At 34.7% G+C, this 27,257-nt stretch overlaps 1 protein-coding gene across 4 annotated transcripts in view; it reads left to right on the forward strand.

Moving 5' to 3' along the window:
- PTAR1 (protein prenyltransferase alpha subunit repeat containing 1) overlaps positions 1-15,902 on the forward strand; it is a 49,960-nt gene extending 34,058 nt beyond the window's left edge. The window contains exons 6-8 of one of the 4 annotated variants that reach the window (XM_032290937.1): positions 1,812-2,116; positions 6,864-6,898; positions 6,980-15,902. In XM_032290937.1, the coding sequence (XP_032146828.1) occupies positions 1,812-2,116; positions 6,864-6,898; positions 6,980-7,206 (567 nt within the window). In that variant the 3' untranslated portion in view covers positions 7,207-15,902. Of the gene's footprint in view, positions 1-1,811; positions 2,117-6,863 lie in introns of all 4 variants that reach the window. The other 3 variants (XM_032290939.1, XM_032290940.1, XM_032290936.1) reach the window with 3 other exon arrangements.
- The last annotated feature ends 11,355 nt before the right edge of the window (positions 15,903-27,257 follow it).

The following is a 27,257-nucleotide window of genomic DNA, read 5'->3' on the forward strand; positions in this document are numbered from 1 at the left end:
CACGTTGGTCAGGCTGGTCTCCAACTCCTGACCTCACGTGATCTGCCCGCCTCGGCCTCCCAAAGTGCTGAGATTACAGGCATGAGCCACCATGCCCATCCAGAACATTATATATATATATATATATACACGCCATTTTTCCCTCAAAATTAAATAATTACCATTTTATACATGGGAATATCCAGTAAGAAATAATCTAAATGTTTTTTCATATTACATAAGTTCATTTTAAACAAGTAGAATACTCTTTTTAATCCATATTAAGAAGCCATGCCAAAATAAAAAAGCTGCTATATGATAGCCAGAATGTTTTACAGGTTTATTTTTCAAAAATGTCATAAACATAAGATTAATTTTTATTTCAGGTAGAAGTTTATTTGGTGCTAATTTTTGCTTACCTTTTAAAATCAAATAAAGATTGTTTTCCATTTCTCAGAGGCTTGCCAGCTATATCCTCTAGAATAAATTTAGATGGCTGAATAAACTCATTGGAACTTAAAGGAGATGTTTAAAACATGCTACTTATACAGCTTGACCATCTTGGCTGGAAATAATCTTACTCCTTTGTACTATTCATCTTATTTATTAAATTGTTCATTCATTCATTTCATAAAATACTTATGTATCCACTCTGATGCCAGTAGGTGTAGAGGGATTGAAGCATCAATTAGGAGTGAATAAATACCTTAAAGCACTCACTCACTGAGTTTAATGGAAATGAAGAGATGCACTGAAAATTCTTTAATAAATGTGATGGAACACATAAGTACTATAGAGATTTAGAAGAGGGAAAGATTCCTGGGGAAGAAAAGTGTGTAAGAAATGGAAAAAAGATCATGGTACAGGAGAAGGCATTTGCCTGGGACCCTTGACAATCAGGTAAAGGTGTCATTCGGCATTATGCTGTCTATATTGTTAACTGTTCACAAATGTGTGTCTTTTTTCCTTAGCTGGTCTGAAAATCCTCTGATGGAATGTGGTAGGCCCTTGATACACCTTTCACTGATTTATGTTTTCTACCTGTCCAAGACACTCTCAAATAAATAATTTTTGCATAAGTGCTGCTTTTTAAAAAATGTTTCATTTGAAATTCTTTAGTTTGTAAGATATTGGTATCACAAAGATTTAAACAATTTACTGCTGAATTTTATTTCACTTATTTTAAAACCCTTTTATTATTAATGTTAAATGAGTTTGAGACAAATAAAGTCATTATCTCTTGAAAAATCTTATGAATGCATCATGTTTTTGTACTAATCCCTTAGAATTAAGTAGTGAACAAGAGAAACATGGTCTCTGCCCTCATGGCACTTATAGTGAAGAACAAATAATTTCACTGAGCCCGTTGTTGAACAGATAATAAGTTAGATATTATACAAATTTATTAAATGTAAAATAAAGTTTCTATCAGAGTAATCTGAGTTTATATGTTCCCTTTACATCAGCATTACTTTTGAGTGAATACCCTAATGGTTATCATTATTTTAGAATTTGACTTTACTTCTCTGTATGTACCAATCAGAATATGAGTAGTCAAGGTCTAGGGAAAGGATGACAAATGAGTCCTTAAATTCTTTTGTCTTTAAAACAAACAAACAAAAAACACTGTCACTGTTATATGGGAAAGAGAAAATTTGCATGTATTAAGCTTCCACTAAGTGACAACACTGTTCCGGACATTGTGTACAAAATATTGGTAAGAATGGTCTTGTCAAAAAAGGAACAAATTAAGGAGAAATCAGAGGCAATAACGGAGAAAGAAAAACCTTTGCGAACTCTTCTTCTTACTACCCTTTTTTTCTTCTTACAAGATTCTTCTTGATGAACTGTCTTCTACTAAGCATTGGGCATCTATGCACGTTTCAGACCACAGTGGATTTCACTACCGCCAGTTTTTGCTAAAGTCTTTGATTAGCCAAACTGTGATAGACAGTTCTGTGATGGAGCAAAACTGTTTGAGAAGTGAGCCAGCCCTAGTTCTTCCAAAAGATGAAGAAGCAGCAGCTTCAACAGAGGAACCAAGGATTAATCTTCCCCATCTTCTAGAAGAAGAAGTTGAATTCAGCACTGATCTTATTGATTCCTACCCAGGACATGAAACCCTTTGGTGTCATAGGTAAGAAAAGGGAAAATCTTATTTCCTGCATAAAACTGTGTATGTCCTTATGAGAGCTGCAGAAGGTGTTAGTGACACCTGATTCCTGCCTACTGGGTAAACATAGTCATCTGATTGTGGAGCTTTGCCTGAGTGAATATAGGAAGTTTTGTGTAACCATATCATCATCATCAATATGAGATTCCTCATGTAGATCTCTGCCTGCAGCTTAGGATGGTGGTATTCAACCTTGACTGTGCAACGGAATAACCTGTGTTAGTTCCAAAATAAAACAGAATCAAAAGTTTTTGGACTCCTTTCTTGGAGATACTAATATTTAGTATATCTAGGATGGATTGCTGCTATCTCTTTTTTTTTTTTGGATACAGAGTTTCACTCTTATTGCCCAGGCTGGAGTGCAATAGCACAATCTTGGCTTACTGCAACCTCTGCCTTCCAGGTTCAAGTGATTCTTCTGCCTCAGCCTTCCCAATAGCTGGGATTACAGGTGCATACCACCAATCCCAGCTAATTTTTGTATTTTTAGTAGAGACTGGGTTTTACCATGTTGGCCAGGCTGGTCTTTAACTCCTGACCCCAGGTGATTCGTCCACCTCAGCCTCCCAATGTGCTGGGATTACAGACGTGAGCCACCACGCCCAGCCCTTTTTTTTTTTTTTTTTTTTAGAAAAAACGTATAATTTTGATACACAGGATTGAGATTTGTTTAGACCCTGAGAATAAGGCATGCTTTATCATTTTTTCAGCCCTGATGGTCTGCAAATTAACTTACCTGAAGTATAATCTCGAAACTTTTTGTTTAAAGTGTTAAAAGAATTTCTCTTTGAGAGAGGGGAAGGTCTGGTAGGAAAGAGTGAAAAAGGGTTAGCAACCTGTTGAGTTGTGAGTACACTTGATAGTATGTTAGAATAAAGCTCAGATATGTGACCCACCTTTCTAGCTTCATTTATTTTGGATCTTCCTTTATTTGGAAGTATCTTCATCTTCATGAATACAGATTCTACTTTAGGCCATAGCATTGTATTTGTAAATGAAAGACTTGCCTGTGCTAGGCAGGAAGGAGGCAGGTATTCTTTAAAATTGCATATTTCTAAAGTTATTGAGATTTTCTCTCTTTCTCCAGCCTAGTCTGTCTGGTAAGTTATTTGAGGAGACCTTGTTAGCTGCTTTTCCTTACTAAATATATTCAGAACATACAAGATCATCTCCCCTCTTTGGCACCTTCATTAGTAGAGAATTCTTTTTTTCTCTTAAAACCAAGACACTCTTATTTCACATTTTCAAGAGAGAAGATAGATCTTTTAAGCTATTGGCATACTTCAGAGATATCACAGGTTCAGTTCCAGACCACTGCAATAAAGTGAATACAGCAATAAAATGAGTCACACATTTTGTTTTTGTTTTCCAGTACATATAAAAGTTACTTTTACATTACACTGTAGTCTAAGAAGTGTACAGTAGCATTATGTCTTTTAAAAAGAATGTATCTTAATTAAGCTACTAGATTGCTAAAAAATGCTAACAATCATCTGACCCTTCGGCAAGTTGCAGTCTCTTGCTGGTGAAGTATCTGGCCTCAATGTTGATGACTGCTGATTGATCAGAGTGGTGGTTGCTGAAGTCTAGGGTGGCTGTGGCAATTTCCTAAAATAAGATCAAAATGAAGTTTGACTCTTCCTTTCATGAAAGATTTCTCTGTAGTCTGTAATGTTGTTTGACAGTGTTTTTTCCCACAGTAGTACTTCTTTCAAAATTGGAGTCCTCTCAAACCTTGCTGCTGCTTTATCAACTAAGTTTATGCCATATTTTAAACCCTTTGTTGTCATTTCAACAATGTGCACAGCATCTTCACCAGAGTAAATTCTAACTCAAGGAACCACTTTTTTTTTGGCTCATCCATAAAAAGCAACCCCTCATCCATCCAAGTTTTATCATGAGACTGTAGCACTTCAGTCACATCTTCAGGCTCCACTTCTAAATCTAGTTCTTTTACAATTTCCACTACATTTGCAGTCACTTACTCCACCGAAGTCTTGAGTTCCTCAGTCATCCATGAGGGTTAGAATCACCTTCTCCCAAAGTTTTGTTCATGTCGATATTTTGACTTTCTCCCATGAATCACAAACATTCTTGATGGCATCTAAAATGGTGAACCCTTTTCAGAAGGTTTTCAATTTACTTTGCCTAGATACATCAGAGGAATCACTATGTGTGGCAGCTATAGCCTTATGAGATATATTTCTTAGCAAGACTTGAAAGTTGAAGTTCTTCCTTGATCCATGGGTTACAGAATGAATGCTGTGTTGGCAGTCAGGAAAGCAACATGAATCTTTTTGTACCTCTCAATCAGAGATCTCACCTGACTAGGTGCATAGTCAATGAATAGTCATATTTTGAAAGCAATACTTTTATCTGAACAAGCATTGAGCTCAAAATATTCAGTTAACCATTCTTTAAACGGATATGCTGTCAACGTATGTCCTTTCATGCAGGCTTTGTTGTTCTGTTGGTAGAACACAGGCAGAGTAGACTTAGCATAATTCTTAAGATTTCTGAAATGGTAAATGAGCCTTGGCTTCAACTTAAAAGTCACCAGCTACATTGGCCCCTACCAAGAGTCAGACTGTCCTTTAAAGCTTTGAAGCTAGGCATAGATTTCTCTCTAGCTATGAAAGTCCTAAATGGCACCCTCCAATAGAAGGGTATTTCATTTACATTGAAAATCTCTTGTCGGCGTAGCTGCCTTCATCAGTGAACTTAGCTAGGTCTTCTGGATACCTTGCTGCAGCTTCTACATCAGTATTTGCTACTTTGTACTTTTATGTTATAGAGATGGCTTCTTTCCTTAAACCTCATGATCCAATCTCTGCTAATTTCAAAGCCGTCTTCTCCAGCTTCTTCACCTCTGTCAGTCCTCACAGAATTAAAGAGCATTAGAGCCTTAGTCTAGATTAGGCTTTGGCTTAAGGGAATGTTATGGCTGATTTGCTTCTCTATCCACAACACTAAAACATTCTCCCTATCAGCAGTAAGGCTGTTTCACATTCTTATCATTTGTATATTCACTGGGGTAGCCCTTTTAATTTCCTACAAACACTTTCCTTGGCATTGACAACTTGGCTAACTGGCACAAGAGGCCTAGCTTTCAGCCTGTCTTAGCTTTGGACATGCCTTCCTCACTTAGCTTAATCATTTCTAGCTTTTGATTTAAAGTGAGAGACATGTGACTCTTCCTTTCACTTGAACACTTAGAGTCTGTTGTAGGGTTATTGATTGGCCTAATTTCAATATTGTTGTGTCTGAGGGAATAGGGAGGCCTGGGGTGAGGGAGAGAAATCGGGGGAGAGCTGGTTGGTGGAGCAGTCAGAACACATACAGCATTTATTGATTCAGTTTTTAATTTTATGTGTGTGTGGTTTGTGACACCCCAAAATAGTTATAGTAGTAACATCAAAGATCACTGATCACATAATATTGGTAACACATAACAGATTTAATAATCATGAAAAATGTTGAAATATTAGGAATATTACCAAAATGTGACACAGACACAAAGTAAGCACATTTTGTTGGAGAAATTGTGCTGATAGACTTGCTTAACACAAGATTACCATGCCTTCAGTTTGTAAAAAATACAATGTCTGCAAAGCACATAAGAGCAGAGCATAATATAAACTAGGTATGCCTGTATTACATAGCCCAGTTTTCTACTGCTGACTCATTGCAATTAGGCAGCTTATCTAGCCTTTAAGTTTTACCCCCTGTAAAATTGGTACATTATGTGCTCCCTGTCTACTTCAGAATATGCAAGGAAAATGAATAGAATTCTTTTAAGGGCTTAGAGTTGCTAATATGAATGATGAGATATAACAACCTAGAACTTATACAGTTCATTGTACATAGATGTGCCCCCCACTTAATTGAAATTTTTGGATATAAGGCACGGAAATCTTCATTTTTTAAAAAAAAATGGAGTCTCACTCTGTCATCCAGGCTGGAGTGCGGTGGCGCGATCTCATCTCCCTGCAGCCTCCGACTCCTGGATTCAAGCGATTCTCCTGCGTCAGCCTCTCGAGGGGAATTTTCATTTTTAACAAACAATTCTAGGTGGATCTAAGGGCAGGAGAATTGCTCTCTCTCCTTAGAGAACAGGAACTGTGTCTTTTAACATGTTTTGCTCAGAGCCCGGCACATCCCCAGTGCATGTGGATGTTTAAAACTGTAGCTGGTAATGGATTTAGGGTAAAGTTCAGTTGATTTTTGGGGAATAAGACCCACTACAACAGATGTGTTATTTTTATTATATGATAGAGGCCATTGACTAAGCCTCTAAAGGAACTGTTCAATCGGCTTATTTTTGAATCACTTATCTTCTAGGATATCAATGAGGTTAGTTTTTTGTTTTGTTTTTTTATTTATAATTTATAGCAGAAATTGGACTATCACATGTTTCTAGTTTTATCAGAGAGTACCATCTCCAAGTCATTTCCATCTCAGTAAATGCTTATGAAAAACCTTAGGATCGTATCCTTTCTCACAAACCAGTAAGCTGAGGTCGTGAGGCCTTCTTTGTCCAAATACCCTGAAACATCATCTCTACTGGTTTTCCTCCTTCTCTATATAACTTGGTTATGAAGGGGGCAGTGAACTGAATACTGTATGTTTTGAAATTGCAAACTTTTTTTTCCTGAAATGCTTGACTTTGTAATGTGATTTTCTTTATTCTCTTCCTTCCCCTCTGTCACAGGCGGCATATTTTCTACCTTCAGCATCACTTAAATGGTAGGTTTCCTCACAGCATGACCCAGTTGTCACCTGCAGACAGCCCTGGGGGGACTTTGAGTGACTTGCACCTTATCCCAGCAGGCTCCCAACTGTCCCAGGCGATGGAAGTAGATGGACTGAATGACTCTAGCAAGCAAGGCTACTCCCAGGAAACCAAACGCCTGAAGCGGACACCAGCTCCAGACTCCCTAGGCCTAGAAATGGAGCACAGGTTCATTGATCAAGTATTGTCGACTTGTCGGAATGTAGAGCAAGCCAGGTTTGCCAATGCATACAGGAAATGGCTGGTTACTTTGAGTCAATGAAAGAGGTGAATTAGTCCTGCAAGGTTCCCCTTTTAGTGCAATATTGTTTTCCTTTATTCTTTACATAGTTGCATGAACTGTTTACTATTATTGGCTAACCATATGTTCTTCATCTTTAGGTTAAAAGTCCATAGTAAATCTTTCATTGTATTTATTTTGTTAATAACTGGCATTCCTGTGGGGATAATATAATTGTGTAATTTCTTCCTGCTAAACAGAGTCTTAAATTTTCTGTTTAACTTCTCACCCTTTGTATTTCTATACATGGGGCTTCTCATTTGGTTTTCCTGATTGGTTCACACACATACCTCTACCCACCTCAGTCCAGTTGCTGCATAGGCAAGCAAATTCTCTTAAAAATTAAAAATTTAAGGCCAAGACAGGAGGATCACTTGAGCCCAGGACTTTTGAGACCAACCTAGGCAACATAGCGAGACTTATCTCTACAAAAAGTTAAAAAAAAAAAAAAAATAGCCAGGCATGGTGCTATGCACCTGTGTCCAGGCTACACAGGAAGCTGAGGTAGAAGGATTGCTTGAGCCATGTTTGTGGCTATAGTGAGCCATGATTGCACCACTATACTCAGCCTGGGCAATAGAGTTGAGACCCTGTCTCTAAAACAAATTGAAAATAAACATTTATGTTGCAGTTCAACTTAAGAATGTTGGTATGAATGTTGAATGACTTGATGTAATTGTTTTGAATATCAAATGGCTAGATGGGTGAATGTGTAAAAATATAAACTGGTTCTCTTTCTCTAGCACGTTCTACTCAATTACCAAAGTCAGAAGTATTGGAATTTATATGAAAAAATGCTTCCAATGTAATCCATTTTTAAAATGGTTATTTAAAAAAAAAAAAAAACTAAGAGTTTATGTAATTGCAGTAAAGGAAAATTATTTTTATTGCTAGTTTTGATAGATTATTTTTACCTCAAATTTGTTATATACCAAAACACGTCAGTCCTTATAAAATTGATTTTTTTTCTGAAAACCTGGAATGCCATTTTTAGCTATTACCACTTTTTAATTTCAAATTCACGTATGACAGTGGGAGAAATATATAAATAAATATATCCATAAAAATCTTCCTTTTAAAAAAATCTAAATTATTGAGGATACATCATGGAAACTACAAAATTATCATGAAGTGACTATTAAAGTTTACTGGAAAATGCCAGGGGAAGGAATAGTATGTGAAAAACAAAACCTTGATACTGAACTTAATCAGGGATGAGGTACCAAAGTATCCACGTTATAGCTGTAGCTTATGTTTTCCATAACAAGGGCTGAGTTTTTCGGGTTGGTGGGGTGAGGGTGGGGAATGGGCCAAGTAACATCTGCTTTCTTTTATTTTCCCTTTTGTAAATGGTCTGTTTCTTTTCATATACTTTCTGTTTTACCAATCCATTACATACTTTTTGTCACTTTTGTGTGTCATTTTTGTGTATCTTTCCTTTCTTACTTCAGGGGTATGTCCTGAAGATTTCTACCCCCATTTGCAATGAATTTCATACCTCATCTAAAATACATGCATATACCAGAAATATGAACAAGAGTAGCCCTTCTAAAAGTTTCCCTAATGATGGAGGCTGTCAGTTGTCCTATCTTTGTGCAGAATGTTAGTAATAGTGACAGAAATAAGTGTGACAACCATGCTTTTTCTGTTGTTCTTTTTACTTGCTAGGTAATTTGTAAAGTGGAGATTAAGATATAAGGAAAGGTAAACCTCTTCTATCTCACTGTTATGGAAAGCCTGGACTTGTACATTGCCTTGAAGAAGAAATAGGTCCTTTACTTGGGCATCATGATTATGTTGAGTGGCAGACTGTTGAAATGAGTGAGACTTGAGAACACCAGAAAAGTTGTCTAGCCTGGCCCCAGTAGACAGAATTTGTTCTTCTCTCGAGTCAAAAATTACCTTTTTATAGCTTTTATATTGTTTAGATGAAAAAAAAACATTATGAATATAATTCCATGGCCCTTTGTGTGCAAAGCATATTTTGAATCAAATACCTCAAGGTCTACCTAGACCTCTATGGATAAAATCATAAGTTTATGATTTTTAGCTCCTGTGAGGGTTTGGGGGCAAACTACACAAAGAAGACATGGGTGATCGAGCCCATTCCACTAAAATATGTTGCCAGATTCTGGCCTCACTCAGTATTACCTTTTTTCCTAAGAATTATTTTTCACATTCTTAGTAATAGGGCTTCTTATGCTTTGATGTGGAAAAAAAAAAAATCAGGAAATGAGTGTAGACAATACCTTATAAAATATTAGCTAAATTTTTATAGTGCTCTATGTCTTTGTGTACCTTCCGCTGATTATCTTGCCCATCTTTGGAGTTAACTATTTCCATGTCTTCTAAGGCTCTTAACCCACGCTTTTCTGAAGCCGTGCAATCCTTTAATATATCTTGGTTTTTCCTAAAAGTTTTAAGTAGAAAGCAGAAATACAAATATCCAAAGGATACTGTTAGTATGTGACTTTTGTATGCTGCTGTATTTCTAGAGTTTGCATTTTTAAATTGTTCATTCACAGAAAATCCTAATATTGCCACATATGGTTGGTTTTTTCCCTAAGTGGTCAACATTTAAGCCCACTATCTGTAGCAGGATAATGTCTTTGAACTCTTGTAGTGGAAAGGATCTGTTTATATTCTGGGACTTGCTAGTCTTCACTTATTTTTCTATAACTATTTAATTGTTAAAAGGAAAAAATGGCTTATTGACACATATTTCATTAAACTTTCACTGGAAGAACAGTGAATTGTACCATACTGTGGATTAAGAATACTACTGACAAGCGAAAAGCATTAAGATCTATAACTGTCCACCACCACCTTCACCCCACCTTTAGTGTACCTTAGTGTACTTTAGTGTACCTATTTTGGCAATATAGTGTTTTCCAGATTCTACTTGTGCTTTGCACATTGTGAGGACTCATTAAATATTTATTAAATTAATGAATGACGGAAGAAGAGAAAGATTGGTTGTGAGTGATAGAATGAGTGATGATTGAGAGATTGATGGATTAGTGCAATGGATTGTGAATGAATGATGCTTTCTAGCTTCGTAGTACTTGGGAAGAGCTATCGCATACAGAATAAGTTGATTTAGACTTTTTTTTTCCTTCATTTCATTAGCTTGTTTAAACTTGTTAAATCCCAGCCAAAAAATACAGCTCTGTCATTGTCAATTAACTGTACTATAATATATGTTAAAAATTTATAGACCTAAAGAACGCACTTGCATTAAGAACACCACTTTCTGTTCATTTGTGATATTAGAAGACAAATCCTGCATACAGAGCCAGAACTACTTTTAGTCATCTGAAGAAATTCTTTGATTTCAGTGACTTACTGACCTGTACCTGTGCACATATCATCATTTTGTGCTTCTCCTTTCTTCCCTGTAACTTGAACTGTGACTCTTTCAGATATTTTTTAAGTCTGTGTGAGTCATTTTTTAAGCTTAGGGATTTGATACATATTAATGTCCCCTTTGTCTTTTCTAGATTTTAGCATTTTAATACCTCTTAAGAAACTCTGGGCCCAGACTTTGAGTCATATTTCTTATTCCTATGGTACAGTTCTCACTTAAAGGCTTAATTATAATAGGGTTAAATGTATACAGGTTATGTGTAAAAGTACTTAAATTTTCAAATAAGGGCTTATGTGATACAAGATGTAGAAACAAAAGTTTTTGGATTTTTATGCAGTAGTTTGTAGGAAAGCATATACTCAGTAGATTGTATGTTATTTAGGTATGTTCAGGTCATGCCAATTTGTGTTTGTTGGGCCACACACACATGTACTGTATGTGTGTGTAAAAAGAATTTTTAATATTGTAACAAATGAATTGTCAGTTTCACAAGATGGCAAATACCACCTACTGTACAACAGTCTAATAATCCCTACCTTAGTTCCCCTGAGTTATAGAAGATGCTAAAGAATTAGTTATAAAGGGAAGTAACATGATTTTTTTCCCAAGAAAGCTGTTTTAAGCTATTATTTTGCTACTAGAAAATTATATTTTGAAACTTAAAGATATTTAAAGTATGCTAGAAAATTTGAACATGATAACAACTGAACTTTTTGTCTTGAATAAATTTCTCAAATAGAACTGTGCAAACCCTAGCACTTTATATGTTGCTGCCTCCCCACACCTAGGTATGGTCTGTAATAAGCTCCTGTTTAATGGAGAGATGTGTGGAGGCCCTGGGAAGTTAACCCCTAGAATTCCTTATTGTCACATAGTGTCTTTTAAAAAATAACTATACAGACTGTGTTAATTTGAGTGCCTTTCTTACTTTTTTGGGGAGCAAGATTATATTTAATGTTTAAGAAAACAGGATGGAAGTTTTATTGCACAATTGATTGTGGCCCACTGTTTTATTTATTCCCATCACTAGGCATGGCTCCATAGTGAGAGACATAAAAGCAGGCAGGATGTTCTGATTATTTCATGAGTTATCATTTTTAAGCACCGCACCAAGATTCAGTTTTTTTTTTTTTTCTGACAACTAATGTTTTGGGGGTTAGAGGCATCCCATTTAGAGGATGGTATGTGGACAATTAAAGATTAGCCTGAAACCTGCATTCAAAGGGAAACAGTGGCACTCTACCCTAAAATAAAAGCCCGAATGTTGTCCTAAATGAATCCTTTGCCTTACTTATGGGCCTTCCTTCCCTCTCAAATTCAGGCATAATGTAATATAGTTGAAAGGGGGAGAAGCAGTACTTGCTTTCTTTCAGATATTGGAGGAAAAGAAGTAAATGCTTAAATGAAATTTTAAACGTATCATTTTATCTGTTTGTATATGGAGAAGGGAAGGATAGGAATTCCATATTTCAAGATAGCAAATAATTATTCATTATAAGTTCATAGAAATATATAGCTAAAGATTCCAAAGTGCTTTTACAGAGAACTGTTGAATAATATATTCCTAAAGGGCAGCAATATGCCACGTTCATGGTGAAGACAGAAAACCAGTGTATCAGTTGTGGATCTTAGGTGGGAGAGGAAACCTCAGGCTCCCAACTTTGACTTCTCTACTCTCACCAGGCCATGTTAACACTGTAAAACCAAACTCTTTGCTAAGAACAATACAAGGCAGTAGTTCAGTCTGCTGATGAAACCTTGTGCTTCCAGAATATTAGCTATATATAATTTGTTCTTACTGGACAATAGAATGGTCCAGAAAGCTAACCCTGACATTACTTTTATTAGTCTGTTGTTATTCCTCAGGGTATAGAAGATTTAGTAAATTTAGGACAAATTTTATATTCAGTAGCAAAAAAGAAAAGGCAAAGATATGCTAAATATATTATTAGCTCTTAAATTTTAGTATAGATTGTATTTTTTAATAAACTATTACCAGTACAGTAGCTAGTAGATATTCTGTGACTGCCTCATTGTTCATCTTGCTGCTTTGGTCCCTATGGCTCTAGTATGAACATTCTTGTGTCTCCTCTGGAAATGATTTCTGTATTATATTTCCATCTTTGGTAGAGGTGGGGATGATTGTATTTTGTTTTAGTTGACATCATTCTCAACTTTTATAAACACTGTTGAGGAAAATGATTACCATTGGTTTTCAAATTGACAACTATTTTGCTTCCAAAGACTTCAGTTTCCTTTTTGTGTAGACCCCATATATGTTCATCACATTGTATACTGCCTTGCACGTTGTAGGAATTCAATAAGTCAGAGTTGATAGAAGCTAGAAACATAAAACTAGCTTATCTGTCTTATCATTGTCCTATTCTTAGCTTTGAGAAAAAATATACCATTTTGCATAGAATACATCATTAGTTTCAAATGCACAAGGCAAGTGAAATTTACAAAGGATTTTTATTTTCATTTATGCTAAAATGCTCCTATTTAAAGCAGTTTTCTTGATTAGACCAACACCTTTCAGCAAAGTTAGAAACCTAACACAAGTGCTCATTTGTCCAAATTAACCATATAGTTATGTAAGCTGTTTATATTAAGCCTTTAGTGGTTTATAAACAATAACATTCTGGCTTTTCTTTCATACCTTTAGGGAATAAGCCTTAATTTTATGTATGGCAGTCACTTTCCTCAAAGGACTATGCAGCATACTTTAGATTGCTTATTTATCTTTATAAGGTGATAGGTAATAAATTTGGGGTTTGTCATACAATTTCACATGTCCAGATGTTGACTCAAAGAGCATTCTATTAGAAATGTTCGTATACTATCCTCCCTTGCAAATATCATCTTGCATTTGGAGCAGGTATTTTTTTCTTATTGGTTAAAGAATGAGTATAGACTGAGTACAGTTATAGTAGGTGCTCAATAAATAGTCACTGATTGATCTAACATCAAACAGTTTTCAGAAAGGAGACTGTTGACATCTTTTCACCAAGGAGTATATTTGTAGAGTAATATATGTGTAGAATTTTAAAATTATATCAACTGACATGATTTATTAGGCTTATTTAGGCTGGAGTTAGTAACATGTAACAAAAGTATTATTTATACAGAACATAGTCGAAAGATGGGAGATGTGAAAGTTTAAGTAGTACTGTGCAATGCACATTAATAAACATAATTAGATGTCTTAAGCAGGTGGCTGAACTCTAGAGAGAACTACTGTAGTCCTCTGTGATCAGTATCTGTATTGGTATATCCAGTACTACCTGGTTTAGGTTCGTTTTATTTTTTCTTAAATCTTACTTGCTTTCTAGTGTCCTAAGAGTGGTAATGGTAAAATGTGAAGTTACAAAAATCTGCTTGTTTTCTCAGAACATCTTCAGCATGAGGGGGAACTTTTTATAAATGATACAGTAGTTTCAGCATCTGTTAATTTTCAAAGCATTTTTGACAGAGTTTACCTAATGTAAAAAGATAAAGCAGTTTTATAAAACACAAACATTCCTACCAGAGTTGCGAGGAACAGAGTGTGTAGTACAAATGTAATTAGGCATTGCCTCCTGGCGACGTTCTTGATGCATGACTATAATGCTGGCTGCTGACTGAGGTGACCGCTGTCAGTGTTGTATTTTGATGTATGTTGTTTTTAGGAAAATAATGGAATGCATTCTAGATTAACCTACTATTTTTGAGTTGGAAAACATAAAAGATGAGGTATAAGTATGCCAAATATTCATACACCACAAAAGCTTAAAAAAGGAGAGGAAGAAAAAAAATCAAAAGCCAGTTATGATTTTTTAATAGCATCTAATTTTTTTTGACCCAAGTTTGTTGGACACTAGTTAGTTGCATAATTTAACATGGAGGAGCTTTTATTTAAAAGAAAGTTCTCAGCTACTATTTTCTGCTATTAGAATTCATCATGCCTGTTAATTTTACATTGTTTGAAGATTTAAGCTGCCGTCAATATTGTTTTAAGATTTTCTTATAGTTTAAGTGGAAAAGTTACATATATAATCTGTGGTGCAAGGTCAGGCCTGGGCATTAAAGATAAGTTCGGCTAACTTATTTTACTGAAGATACTAATTGTCTTCCCTTTGTTGCACTGCTATGTTTCTTGATCAATTTTTCCAGCAGTCTACATTTAAGTCCTTTAGCTCTCACCATATACTAATTGACATTTGTTAAGGATTAAATATGCTGTGAATTCTTTTTACACTTAAAATGCGTATCTTGCAGAGAGATATGAATTAATTTTGCAATAATTTATATGCAGAGTGTGCTTATGGGTTTCTGGGATTTTGAGTTAGTACCCCAGAGTGTTTAAGTATGATGCTAATTCTAAGGCTAATGTAATGACTATAGATTATCTATATCCACACTGTTCAATAGATATATAATGTGAACCATAACATAATTTTAAATTTTCCAGTAGCCATATTAAAAAAAGAAACAAGCAAAATTAATTTTAACAACATATTTAACCCAGTATATTAAATATATCATTTCAACATGTAATCAGTATAAAAGATTATTAATGAAACATCTTCTTTTTCTTCCATACTAAGTCTTAGATTTGAGTGTATTTTGCAATCACAGCACATGTCAATTCTGACTGTCCACATTTTAAGTGCTCAATAGTTACATATGGCTAAGGGCTACTATAATGGACAGTACAGATTCAGAGTACAAAGTATGACTTTATTTTAACTTTGGAGATGGTGAAGTAGGCATAAAATTATGGTACTTAAAATCCAGAATATTTAGAAAAGGGTCTAATAGAATTATCTACTTGTTTTCCTTCATCTTTATTTTAATATGCTATAGAAGTAGTATCAACCTGTTCCAATTTGCCAAGCATTAAGGAGGAATAATTCCGTACCATGTAAAATATCATGATATACTGATTATAACAATTAACAAATTTTTAAGTTGTATTCACTAAATTTTGTCCTGTTTCTTCAAAATAATATAGCTTAAATTGCATGTTAATTGAATATCTTACCTATTTTGTTTATATATTCTTACAATATAATAATGTATATTAACAAACAGCCCTAGGAGTCTAATCTTCCTATGCAGCTGTCTTCCAGGATTTACTGGCACTTATTACATTGTAGTAAGTGACAGAAAAGTAGAATGAAATATTCTTTTTTCCATTAGAATTGTTCTTATGTGACCATGTACCAAGCCAGCTATAAATTATTGTATTTCTGTAGAATATGGAAAATAGTGTTTGTCTTACCTTTGCTAAATGTTTGCAATTTCTAAGTAAACCTTTCGTCTCCTAAAATGAGTGTTAACTGTGATTTTATTTTTACTTTTGGTGCTTTAAACTTGAGTGTAGTCTACCAAGCTTTCCATTTTATTTTCTTTGATGGTGGTGAGTGATAGAGGTGTGAACTGTTGTCTAAATGAAATCAATAATTTTATTACCTACATTTGTAGAAAGAATAAAAATGCCACTATGTCTAGAACATAAAAGAAATGTCAAAAACAAATTAGAGAAATCGCCACAGTTGTCTTTAAATTGCATGAACAGTGACTAATTGCCTTATGAAAGTTATTATGACTAGATATGCTTTTTTCCCATATATTTCAAATGAAGCTGTAGAGCACGCGGAATTACTTGGTTATTTTAGTGTTACATCCTATGTTTTCTCAAGCCTGAGTCTCACTTCTGTATGTTATAATCCAGATATAGCAGTGTTACTTACACAATATAAAACATAGAAAGACTCTAAAAGGTATTTAATAAAGTGTATACTTTTTTACTTAGATTTTAAATATTTCAAAAGTTTTGTGGGGAAGACTTCTGTTACTTTAACTCTTGACTATTTAGGATTATATTTTATATAATGTACTACTATTATGGGTAGGAAACAGGATATCAAATTTACATGGTGGTGAAGTACCACAATTGTTTAGAATTGCAGTAGTGGCCAGGTGCAATGCCTCACACCTGTAATCCCAACACACTGGGAGGCCCAGGCGGGCAGATCACCTGAGGTTAGGAGTTCAAGACCAGCCTGGCCAACATGGCAAAAGCCCATCTCTACTAAAAGTACAAAAATTGGCCTGGCATGGTGGCTCATACCTGTAATCCCAGCTACTCGGGATGCTGAGGTGGGAGAATGGCTTGAACCCGGGAGGTGGAGGTTGCAGTGAGCCAAGATAATACCACTGGACTCCAGCCTGGGTGACAGAATGAGACCATGTCTCAAAAAAACACAAATGCATTAGTGTTTTTGCAGTGATACACTAGAAAAGGAAACTAGACTGTCTTAATTTGAATTAATAAGCAAATTATATAAGAAGTGTGCCAAAAATTGATATTAGTAAAGTGCTTCCCTGGGAAATTGACTTGCTTAGTTACGTGCTTTTTGAAAAGGAAGATCAACAATAACAGATACAAAATGATATGTTAGTCAATTAAATTTATTAAATATGATAACCCTTTTGTCATTGGTCTACATTTAACATATATCACAATTTTCCTCATGTTGGAAGCTCGAAGTTTTGCTTTTGGTACTGTATTACTTAAAAAAGGAAAAGATATCTTTTATCAGATATTTAAATGGCATAGGTTTTTGTCTGCTATTAATTTACTCCAAAATGGCCCTGTTGGGCATCAGCTTTAAGTTACAGTGTGCCCTTTCTTTAAGAGAAATACAGTATCATATGTGTCCAATGTCACAGAAGTAGAATTTGAAGGTTGCTTGCCTCCCCACCTTAGCTTTAAAAAAATGAAACAACAATTTACATCTTGTTTTTCATTTCACAGAGAGACTCTTAGAGAAATCCTGGCTGTCAGGATTATGAGTGCTTTACCTCTTAGTGATATGAGCAACAGACAGAATGGTATTTCTGAATTTACACTTTTATTATTCAAATTGTCTGATGATATACAAATGTCTCATATTAGATTCCTCATATACCTCTCACAATAACTACAGCAGCATGATCAGTGAAAGGTCTTTCTGTGTAGGGAAGCTAACTATGGTGAACTGATCCTCTATCATATTTTATATTCTCATATTTTTTTAAATTGCTAGTGACCTCATGAGATACACTATTGAGAAAATACTGAAAGGTAGTGACTAAATGGGACAGGTGTAACACCAGTCACCCCCATTTCTTTTATTTTCAAGTAAGTTGTTTAGTCATACCATCTACTAACATCCCTTGGAGAAAAATAACCACGTTATCTCTTGTTTATAACTAAGTGAGGACACATCTAGTTGGTAGCATTGATGTAAGTCTTAATTTCAGTTATTCTACGTGAATAAAAAAAATCATCTTGTATAGCATTTATTATAGTAGAAAATCACCAAGAACTACAATATGTAGCAACAGATTGAGTAAATTAGTGTTTTCCTGTAGTGGTATACTATGTACTCATGAAAATAGAACTTATAATTACAAGCAAAAAACTTCATAATGTTTAATTTTTAAAAGTAGGTTACAAAGCAGTATGTAAACTAAGATTCTAACTTTATTTTATTTTTTTTTAATTTAAATCCCATTCTAATCCTAGCAGGACCAACCTTCATATTGAACACAGCTAAAAATATTGGAAAATATACTAAAAATTTTATTCAAGTTTAATTTTATTCAGATAAATTCAAAAATAAACATCATACTAAGACTGTAGAATGCCAGTAAAAAAATAAATAAAGAGCAAAAGATTAAACTGATAACTCATTTCTCAACAGCAACATTGAATCAGAAGACAGTGGTAATCTAGAAATAGAAAAAAGTCTTTGGTGAATGAGAATAAAGTACACATATACAATATGAGTCCATTCACGTAAAGTTTAAAAATAGGTAATAAAATCATTAAAGAAAACAAACTTACTGCAAAGGTCAGGATAGTGGTTGCATCTAGCTGGGGAACAGCAGAACCATGCCAGGAACAGGAACATGTCAAACACAAATACGAGATGAAGAATTTGTGGGATGCTGACAGGGTTCTGTTTCTTAGTTTGGCCTTGGGTACAGGTTCTACACACATACACATATGTATACTCATATATATGAGTATATATACATGCACATATACACATATATATACTCATATATATACAAAGCACAAAAAACACTAATAAGGACATGATTCGAAAAAATTCAAATACTACATCTTTTTCTAGTTATATTCACAAAGAAGAAAAACATTGGAAAAATTAGGACACCATATTCATGACTAGATAACACAGAAAACGTTCTTCCAGGCAGGCACAGTGACTCAGGCCTATAATCCCATCACTGGGAGGCCAAGGTGTGAAGATTACTTGAGGCCAGGAGTTCGAGACTGTACTGGGCCATATAGCAAGATCCTGACTCTAAAAAAAAATAAAAATAAATTAGCCAGGTGTGGTGGTGTGTGCCTGTAGTCCCAGCTACTCAGGAGGCTGCAGCAGGAGGACCACTAGAGCCCAGGGGTTGGAGGTTAAAGTGAGCCATGATGGCACCAGTGCACTCCAGCCTAGGTGACAGAGACCCTGTCTCAAAAAAACCAAAACATTTCAGTGGGGTTTTTTTTTCCAAAGCAATTGATAAGCTGCTTTAAAATCTACATAGAAATGAAAAGGAATTAAAATAACCAAAACAATCTTGACAAAGACGGCTTAGTATAAAGCTATAGTAGTCAAGACTGTGATTTTGGCATAAGAATATACAGATAGATAAATGGAACAGAATCAAATCCAAAAATAGGTCTGCATGCATCCTAGCAATTGACTTTTGACCAAGACACCAAGTCATTTCAATGGAAAAATTTTTTAATAAACAGTACTGAAACAACAGGTTTTCCATATGGAAAAAGAGGCCCGACTCTTACCTAATACATAAAAATTAATTCAAAATGAATCATAGAATGAAACAAGGATCCATTAAGCCACTAGAAAACAAAATATCTTTATGACCGTGAGATAGGCAAGATTTAATCAGATGAGATACAAAAAGCACTAATAAGGACATGATTAGAAAAAATTTAAAATCTAGATAGGTATGCCACACATGTGTAGGACTGTGTGCATGCTCAGAAAAAACCTGAGAAGGCTGTAACTCTAACTTCTTACTTTAAAGTTATTCACAAACTGGAAGTTAAGGCTAAGGCAGAGCTGGAAACTACCTAAATGAATGTGGAAGTCTTGCCCCAGCATGCACATTGAGCCCCTTGATAATAAATGGAAGATAATTATGGACTTTTGTGAAGTTAGTTCAGAAAAGTCACCAAACAACAGTAGCAATAAAACTGGGAATGGTGGCACATCTGATTTCTAGAATTGGAACATTATCTTATTCAATGTCCAATTTTTAACAAAAATATTGCAAGACCTGGAAAGAAACAAAGTATGTCATATACCCAGGAATAAAAGCAAACAATAGTAATGGTCTCTGAATGACCAGACATTAGACGTAGAAGATAAGGACTTTAAATTGGCTATTTTAAGTATGTTCAAAGAAGTAAAGGAACTATAAAGAACTAAAAGAAAATATAAAAACTATGACTCATGTAATATACAATAGACAATATCAAGAAATATTTTTAAAAGGAAAGATTCTGAAAAGATATACTAAACACACTGAAGGGGTTCAATAGCAGATATGACTAGGGAGAAGAATGAGCAAACTTGATGACAGGTTAGTTGGCAATAAACAGACTGAGGAGCAGAAAGAAAAAAGCAAAGAAAAGTAAATAGCTTTAGGGATCTGTGGCACACCATCAAGCCAATCAACATACATTATGTGACATTATGGGAGTCACAGTAGGAGAAAATAGTCAAAGTGTTTAAAAAAAAAAAAAAAAAGCTTGAACATATAGTTGCTTTAAAGATCCTAAATTTGATGAAAAATGTTAATGTACAAATCCCAAAAACTCTGAACCCTGAGTAGGCTATACTCAAGGGGACCCACACAGAGACATTATACCCAAATTGTCACAACCAAAGAAAAAGAAAATTTTGAAAACAGAAGTGACTTGTCATATATAGGGGATCCTCAATAAGATTAATATCTGATTTCTTAGTAGAAACTATGGAAGCCAGGGGGAAGCAATGGACATGTTTTAACTGCTGAAAAGTAAAACTCAACCAAGAATTCTGTATCTGGGAAAACATTGTCCTTCAAAAATGAAAGGGAAATTAATACATTCCAAGATAAACAAGAGTTTTTCACTAGCAGACCTTCCCTAAAAAGAAAATCCTAGACTTCAGACTGAAAGGACACCTAGACAGTTACTAGTGAAAGGCACTAGACAGTTTCTTAAGTCCACATGGAGACATAGGATGTATTTTTTGTTTGTGACTCATTTTCTATCTAATTCAAAAGACAACTGCATGTAGCAATAAATATAAATCTATGTTAATATAAAGATGTAGACTGTGACAGAAACACCATAACTGGTGTGGGTAACAGAACTATAAAGGACTAAATTTGAATCTAGTATGAAAACTAAGCTGATGCTAATCCAGACCAGATTGTTATACATTAAGATGCTAATAGTTTTCCCTAGGGCAACCATTAAGAAAATAACTCAAAAACATACTGTAAAAGAAGAAATAACAAAGGAATTAAAATTGCACACTAGAAAATAACAAAAAGAAGGCAATTATGAAATAATTGAGGAAGAAAAAATACATATAGAAAGCAATAAAATAACAGACATAAAGCCTACCTTATCAGTGATTACAATAATATAAATGGATTAAACTCTCTAGGTAAAGATATTGGAAGGGTGGATTTAAAAAAAATCATGGTCCAAGTATATGCTGTTTTCAGGATACAGACTTTAGATTCACAGATACACATAGGTTGAAAGTAAAATGATGGAAGATGACGTATCATGCAGATCCTAACCAAAAGAGCTAGCTGTGTGGCTACACTATTGACAAAATAGATTTCAAGACAATTTTTTTTTTCTAGAGACACAGGAGGATATTTTCTGATGATAAAGGATCAATCCATTAAGAATATGGGAGTTATATGCACCTAACATCCCAAAATACATGAATCAAAACCAATAGAATTGAAGAGAAATACACAATTCAACAATACTCCTCATTCAATAATAGAACAATGAGACAAGATCAGGAAGGAAACAGAAGTCTTTAGCAACACAGTAAATCAACTAGATTTAAAAACATCTCTAGAGTACTTTATCCAATAACAGCAGAATATACATTCTTAAGGAAACATGGAATATTTTCTATTATAGACCATATGCTAAGCCATAAAATAAATCTTAATGAATGTAAAAGCACTCTAATAATATATTGTTTTCTGACCAAATCAAATTAGTTAAAAAACACACCAGGAAGAAATTTGAGGAAATAACAAATACGTGTTAATCAAACACCACACTCATAAATAACCAGTGGATCAAAGACAAAATGACAAGGCAAAATAAAAAATACTTTGAGGTGAGTGAAAATAAAACATGCCAGAACTAAACTTATGGGATATAGCAAAAGCAGTGCCCAGAGGGAAATTTTTAGTTGTAAATATCTACATTTAAAAAGAAGGAAGACCTCAAGTCAATAGCTTAAATTTCCACAATGCCAAACTAGAAAAAAGGAGTAAGTTAAACCCAAAGCAAGCAGGAAGAAGAAAATCATAAAGATGGCAGTGGAGATAAAATAGAGAACAGAAAAACAATAGAGGAAAATTAATGAAACCAAAAGTTGTTTCTTTGCAAATTTCAACAAAATTGAAAATTCTTTTAACAAGATCAAGTAAAAAGACTCAAATTACTAATCTCAGGAATGAAAAAGGAGACATTAATACCAACTTTACAGAAATTAGGATTATATAGGATATTATAAACAACCAATTAGATAACACAGGAAATGGACAAATTCCTAAAAACACACACAAACTGCTAAAACTGATTCAAGAAGAAATGGAAAATCTAAATAGACCTACAATAAATAAGATTGAGTTCATAATCAAAACATTTCTCACAAAGAAAAACACCAGATTAATTTAATGGTGAATTCTACCCAATGTTTAAAGAAGAATTAGCACCAATTCTTCATTTAAAGAAGAATTAGCGCCAATTCTTCATAAAACATTCCAAAAATAGAAGAGGGAACTCATTCTAAGAGGCCAGAATTATTCTGGTATCAAAACTAGACCAACATATCTCAAGAAAAAAAATATTAGACTAAATTCTATTCCCTTGATCTATATGTGAATCCTTATTCCAGTACCAGACTGTCTTAGTAAGACTTTATAGTAGGTTTTTCCCTTATGAATACAGAACAAAAATCTTCAATAAGATACAAGCAAACTGAATTTAGCAGTTTGTAAAAAAAAAAAAAAAACAAAAAAAAAAGATTATACACTATGATATATGGGTTTTTAGATTTAGATTTAGATTTCCTAATCCTTTAGATTAGGAAAAGCACTTGACAAAATAAAATGCATTCAAATGGGGAAAAAAAAGATGTCATGGTCTTTTACATAGAAAATTCTTAAGAATGCACTAAAATGTTGTTAGTGCTGAAAAACAATTTCAGCAAGGTTGCAAGATACAAATCAATTGTATTTTTATATACACTTGCAATGAACAATTAGTAAAATTAGGCTGGTTACAGTGGCACATGCCTATAATCCCAGCATAGAAAACCATTCTATGTTCATGGATCAGAAGACCTAACATTGTTAAGATGGCAGTTCTCCCCAAACTGATCTACAGATTCAGCACAATTTTTATCAGAATTTCAGTTGACTTCATTTTAGAAGTTGACAGGTTGATTATAAAATTTATATGTAATTGAATAGGACCAAGAATAGCCAAAACAATACTAATTAAAAAAAAAATAGCAAATTAGGAGCACTCACACTTCCCAATTTCAAAACCTACTATGAAACTTTATTAAGACAGTTTGGTCCTGGAATAAGGATGAACATATAGATCAATGGAATAGAATTTAGTGTCCAGAAATAAACCCACACATCTATGATTCACTTATTTTTCACCAGGGTAAAAAAAATATTCATCATTGCTCATTATTTAATGAGAAAAAAAATAGTCTTTTCAACAAATGATTCTGGAACACTGAATATCTCAATGCAAAAGAAGTTCATGTGGATTCCTCATATTATATAGAAAAAGTAAATCCAAAAGGATTAAAAAACTCAATGTAAGTGTGCTAAAACCATAAAACTCAGAGGAAAACAGGTGTAAATTTTTCTAGCCTTTGTTTTAGGCAAAATTTTTTAAGTTATGACACTGAAAAGCAGAAGTACCAAAGGAAAAAAATCAGTAATTTAATTTGTTCAATATTAAAATCTTTTATACCTAAAGGGACACAACCTAGATAGTGGAAAGTAATCCCACAGGAGAAAATATTTGCAAATTATATATCTGATAAGAGACTAGTCTCCAAAACTTATGAAGAACTTTTACAGTTCAACAATTAAAAGCAAATGACCCAATGTAAAGATAGGCAAAAGATTTCAACAGACATTTCTCCATAGAAGATATAAAAATATCCACTAAGCATATGAAAAGTAGTTCAATACCATTTGTCATTAAGGAAATGCAAATCAAAACCACATGGAGATAATCACTTCACATCCACTAGAATAACTATAAATCCTTTTTAAAAGTATAATATGGTATAGAATTGGCTTTAGACTTAAGCAATGTCACAATCTCAAATGATGATGGAGCATGAAGTTAGAGTAAACTTGTAAAGCTGACTAGACATAAAACTACATGGTAAGTGCTTTGTTTTTTTACTTAGTTAAATTGTCTTTTAAAATACTGGAATTCCAGGTCCAGACATCAACAAGAAGGCAGAATAGGGCTTTATAGTGCTCATCCCACTGGCAGAAAATCAATTTGAACAACAACCCCTGCACAAAAAACATAGTTTTGTTTCCTTTCAGAAGAGCTAAGGAAATCAGGTGAAAGATTACAGCACTTGGTTATAAAACTGAAGTAAGATGCATTCACGAGGATAAGAAGGACAGTTTCACATTATCTGTGTAACTCCTCCCTCATCTCCAAGTAGCATAGTATAGAGACAGATACCCTCTGCTTGAGGGAAGGAGAGGAAAGAGAGCACTGGACTTGGCCTCAGACCTCAACACTAGGCTCCATCAGTTAAACCCAGTGCCAAAGAAGCCCCCATAGGCCCAGACCCCAGACCCACCCCAGCACCAGGCTGAATCTTGCAGCGCCAGGTACCAGGCTTGCATGGTTGACTTAATCTCCAGGCCTGCCCTGCCACCAGGCCAGCCCCACAGATTCAGGCTGCATGCAGGCCTGCTTCAAGGCCAAGATGGCTCCTGTGGCTGTAGACTCTAGACTGCCCTCCACCCAGAAAACATTCCAAATCTTGGAAAATATAAAAATATTCAAGTACAGAAAGTTCAAAGTTTACTTAATTTTTTTTTTTTTTTTGCTCATAACAATCTCGAACTGGGTAATTTATAGTAAGAAGGAATTTATTTCTTACAATTCTGAAGGCTGAGAAGTCCAAGGGTGAGGGAACACATCTAGTGAGAGTTTTCTTGCTAATGGAGACTTTCTACAGTCTGAAGTTGGTACAGGGCATCACATGGCAAGAGGACTGAGTATGCTAACATGCTAGCTCAGGTCTCTCTTCTTGTTAAGCCACTAGTTTTCCTCCCATGATAACCCATTAACTCATTTATTCATTAATCCATGAATGAATTAATCCATCTGTGAAGGGAGAACTCTAATAACCCAAACACCTCTTAAACACCCCACCTCTCAGTATGGCCACATTTCACAATAAATTTCCACATGAGTTTTAGAGGGGACAAATATTCAAACCATAACAGTCTTCAATCAGATTCAAACAAGAATATAACAAGACACATTGTTAATCAAATTGTCAAAAATCAATAACAAAAGAGAGGATACCGAAAATAAAAATAAATCCACACTTGTATGGTCAATTGAGTTTTGATAAAAGTGCCAAGGTGGGGGAAGACAGTGTCTTCAATAAATAGTGTTGCTGAACCAGTTATTCACATGCAGAAGAGTGAAATTAAGATGCTTATCTCCCATCACACACAAGTCAACACAAAATGGATGAAAGTCTTAAACTGTACAGCTACTAGAAGAAAACATGGGGTAAAAGCTCCATGACATTGGTCTGGGCAATGATTTTTTTGATATGACCTTAAAAACACAGGGAAGAAAAGTGAAAATACACAAATTGGATTATATCAAACGAAAAAGCTTCTGTACAGCAAAGTAAACAATCAACAGAGTGAAGAGACAACTTACGAAATAGGAATACTATACTCTGAATGTTTGTGTCCCTCCAAAATTCATATGTTGAAACCTGACTCCCATAATGATGATATTCAGATGTGTGGCCTCATTGCTGCCACTGCTGGCACCCAGCCAAGTTGCCTGGGGGCCAAGGATCAGCCATCCCAGACTCACTATTACCACTGTTCACATATGCCACGTAGGGCCCAAGGACCGGCATGCTTGGTCCACCACCACCAGCACTAGTGCCAGAGGACTGGACTACCTGGCAACCTTGTGCCCAGCAAAGCCTCATTACAGCCTCCCTTAACAATCACAGCCACCAAGGAACTCACAGACACCACTAATGCTTTTTATAGACAAAGAAATAATACAGAGACTACACTAACATGCCTACCCAGAATCATAGCTAAAGCACGGTACCCAACTAACACTATAGATATATGTTCAGGAAAATGTCTTTTCCTACAAAAGCCAATCTATAGAATTGAAAGAAGTAACTGTTACACAAAATGTGCAGGTATCAATGTAAAGATAGAAGAACATGAAGAAGCAAGAAAACATGATGCATCCAAAGCAATAAAATAATTTTCCAGCAACATGTTTTGACAAATAAAAGGAAATATATGAAATGCCTGAAAAATGATTGAAAATGATATTAAAGAATCTCAGTGAGATACAACAGAGCACAGGTAAATAATAAAAACAAATTAGAAAACAATTTGGCTGGGCACAGTGGCTCACGCCTATAATCCTAGCACTTTGGGAAGCCTAGGTGGGCAGACCACAAGGTCAGGAGTTTGAGACCAGGCTGACCAACATGGTGAGACTCTATCTCTACTAAAATTACAAAAATTAGCCAGATGTGGTCATGGGCACCTGTAATCCAAGCTACTCAGGAGGCTGAAGTAGGAGAATCACCTGAACCTAGGAGGTTGCAGTAAGCTGAGATCATGCTGCTGCACTCCAGCCTAGGTGACAGGGTGAGACTCTGTCTCAAAAACAAAAAACAATTCATGATCTTAAAAAAAAAAAACTTAAGAGACCCATGCCATAAAGAAGAACTAAACAGGAATCCTGGAACTGAAAAAAAAATGAAATAAAGGATGCAATCAAGAGCTTCAACAATAGATTACATCAAGCAGAAAGAATTTCAGAAGTTGAAGAAGATTCTTTGAAATAACTCAAAAAAGAAAATAATTAAGAATAATAATCGATAAGAACTGTGTGACATATGGGTCACTATAAAGCCAACAAAATTTGAATTTTGGGGTGTTGTAGCAGAATGAGAGATGGTCAAAGCCATAGAAAACCTATCACCAAAATATTAATTGAAACTTTCCAAGTCTTGCAAGAGATATAAACATCCAGTCATGGGGAACACAAAGA

Source organism: Sapajus apella, unplaced genomic scaffold (assembly GCF_009761245.1).
Source record: "Sapajus apella isolate SASKATOON/1434 unplaced genomic scaffold, GSC_monkey_1.0 scaffold24, whole genome shotgun sequence".
NCBI lineage: Eukaryota > Metazoa > Chordata > Mammalia > Primates > Cebidae > Sapajus > Sapajus apella.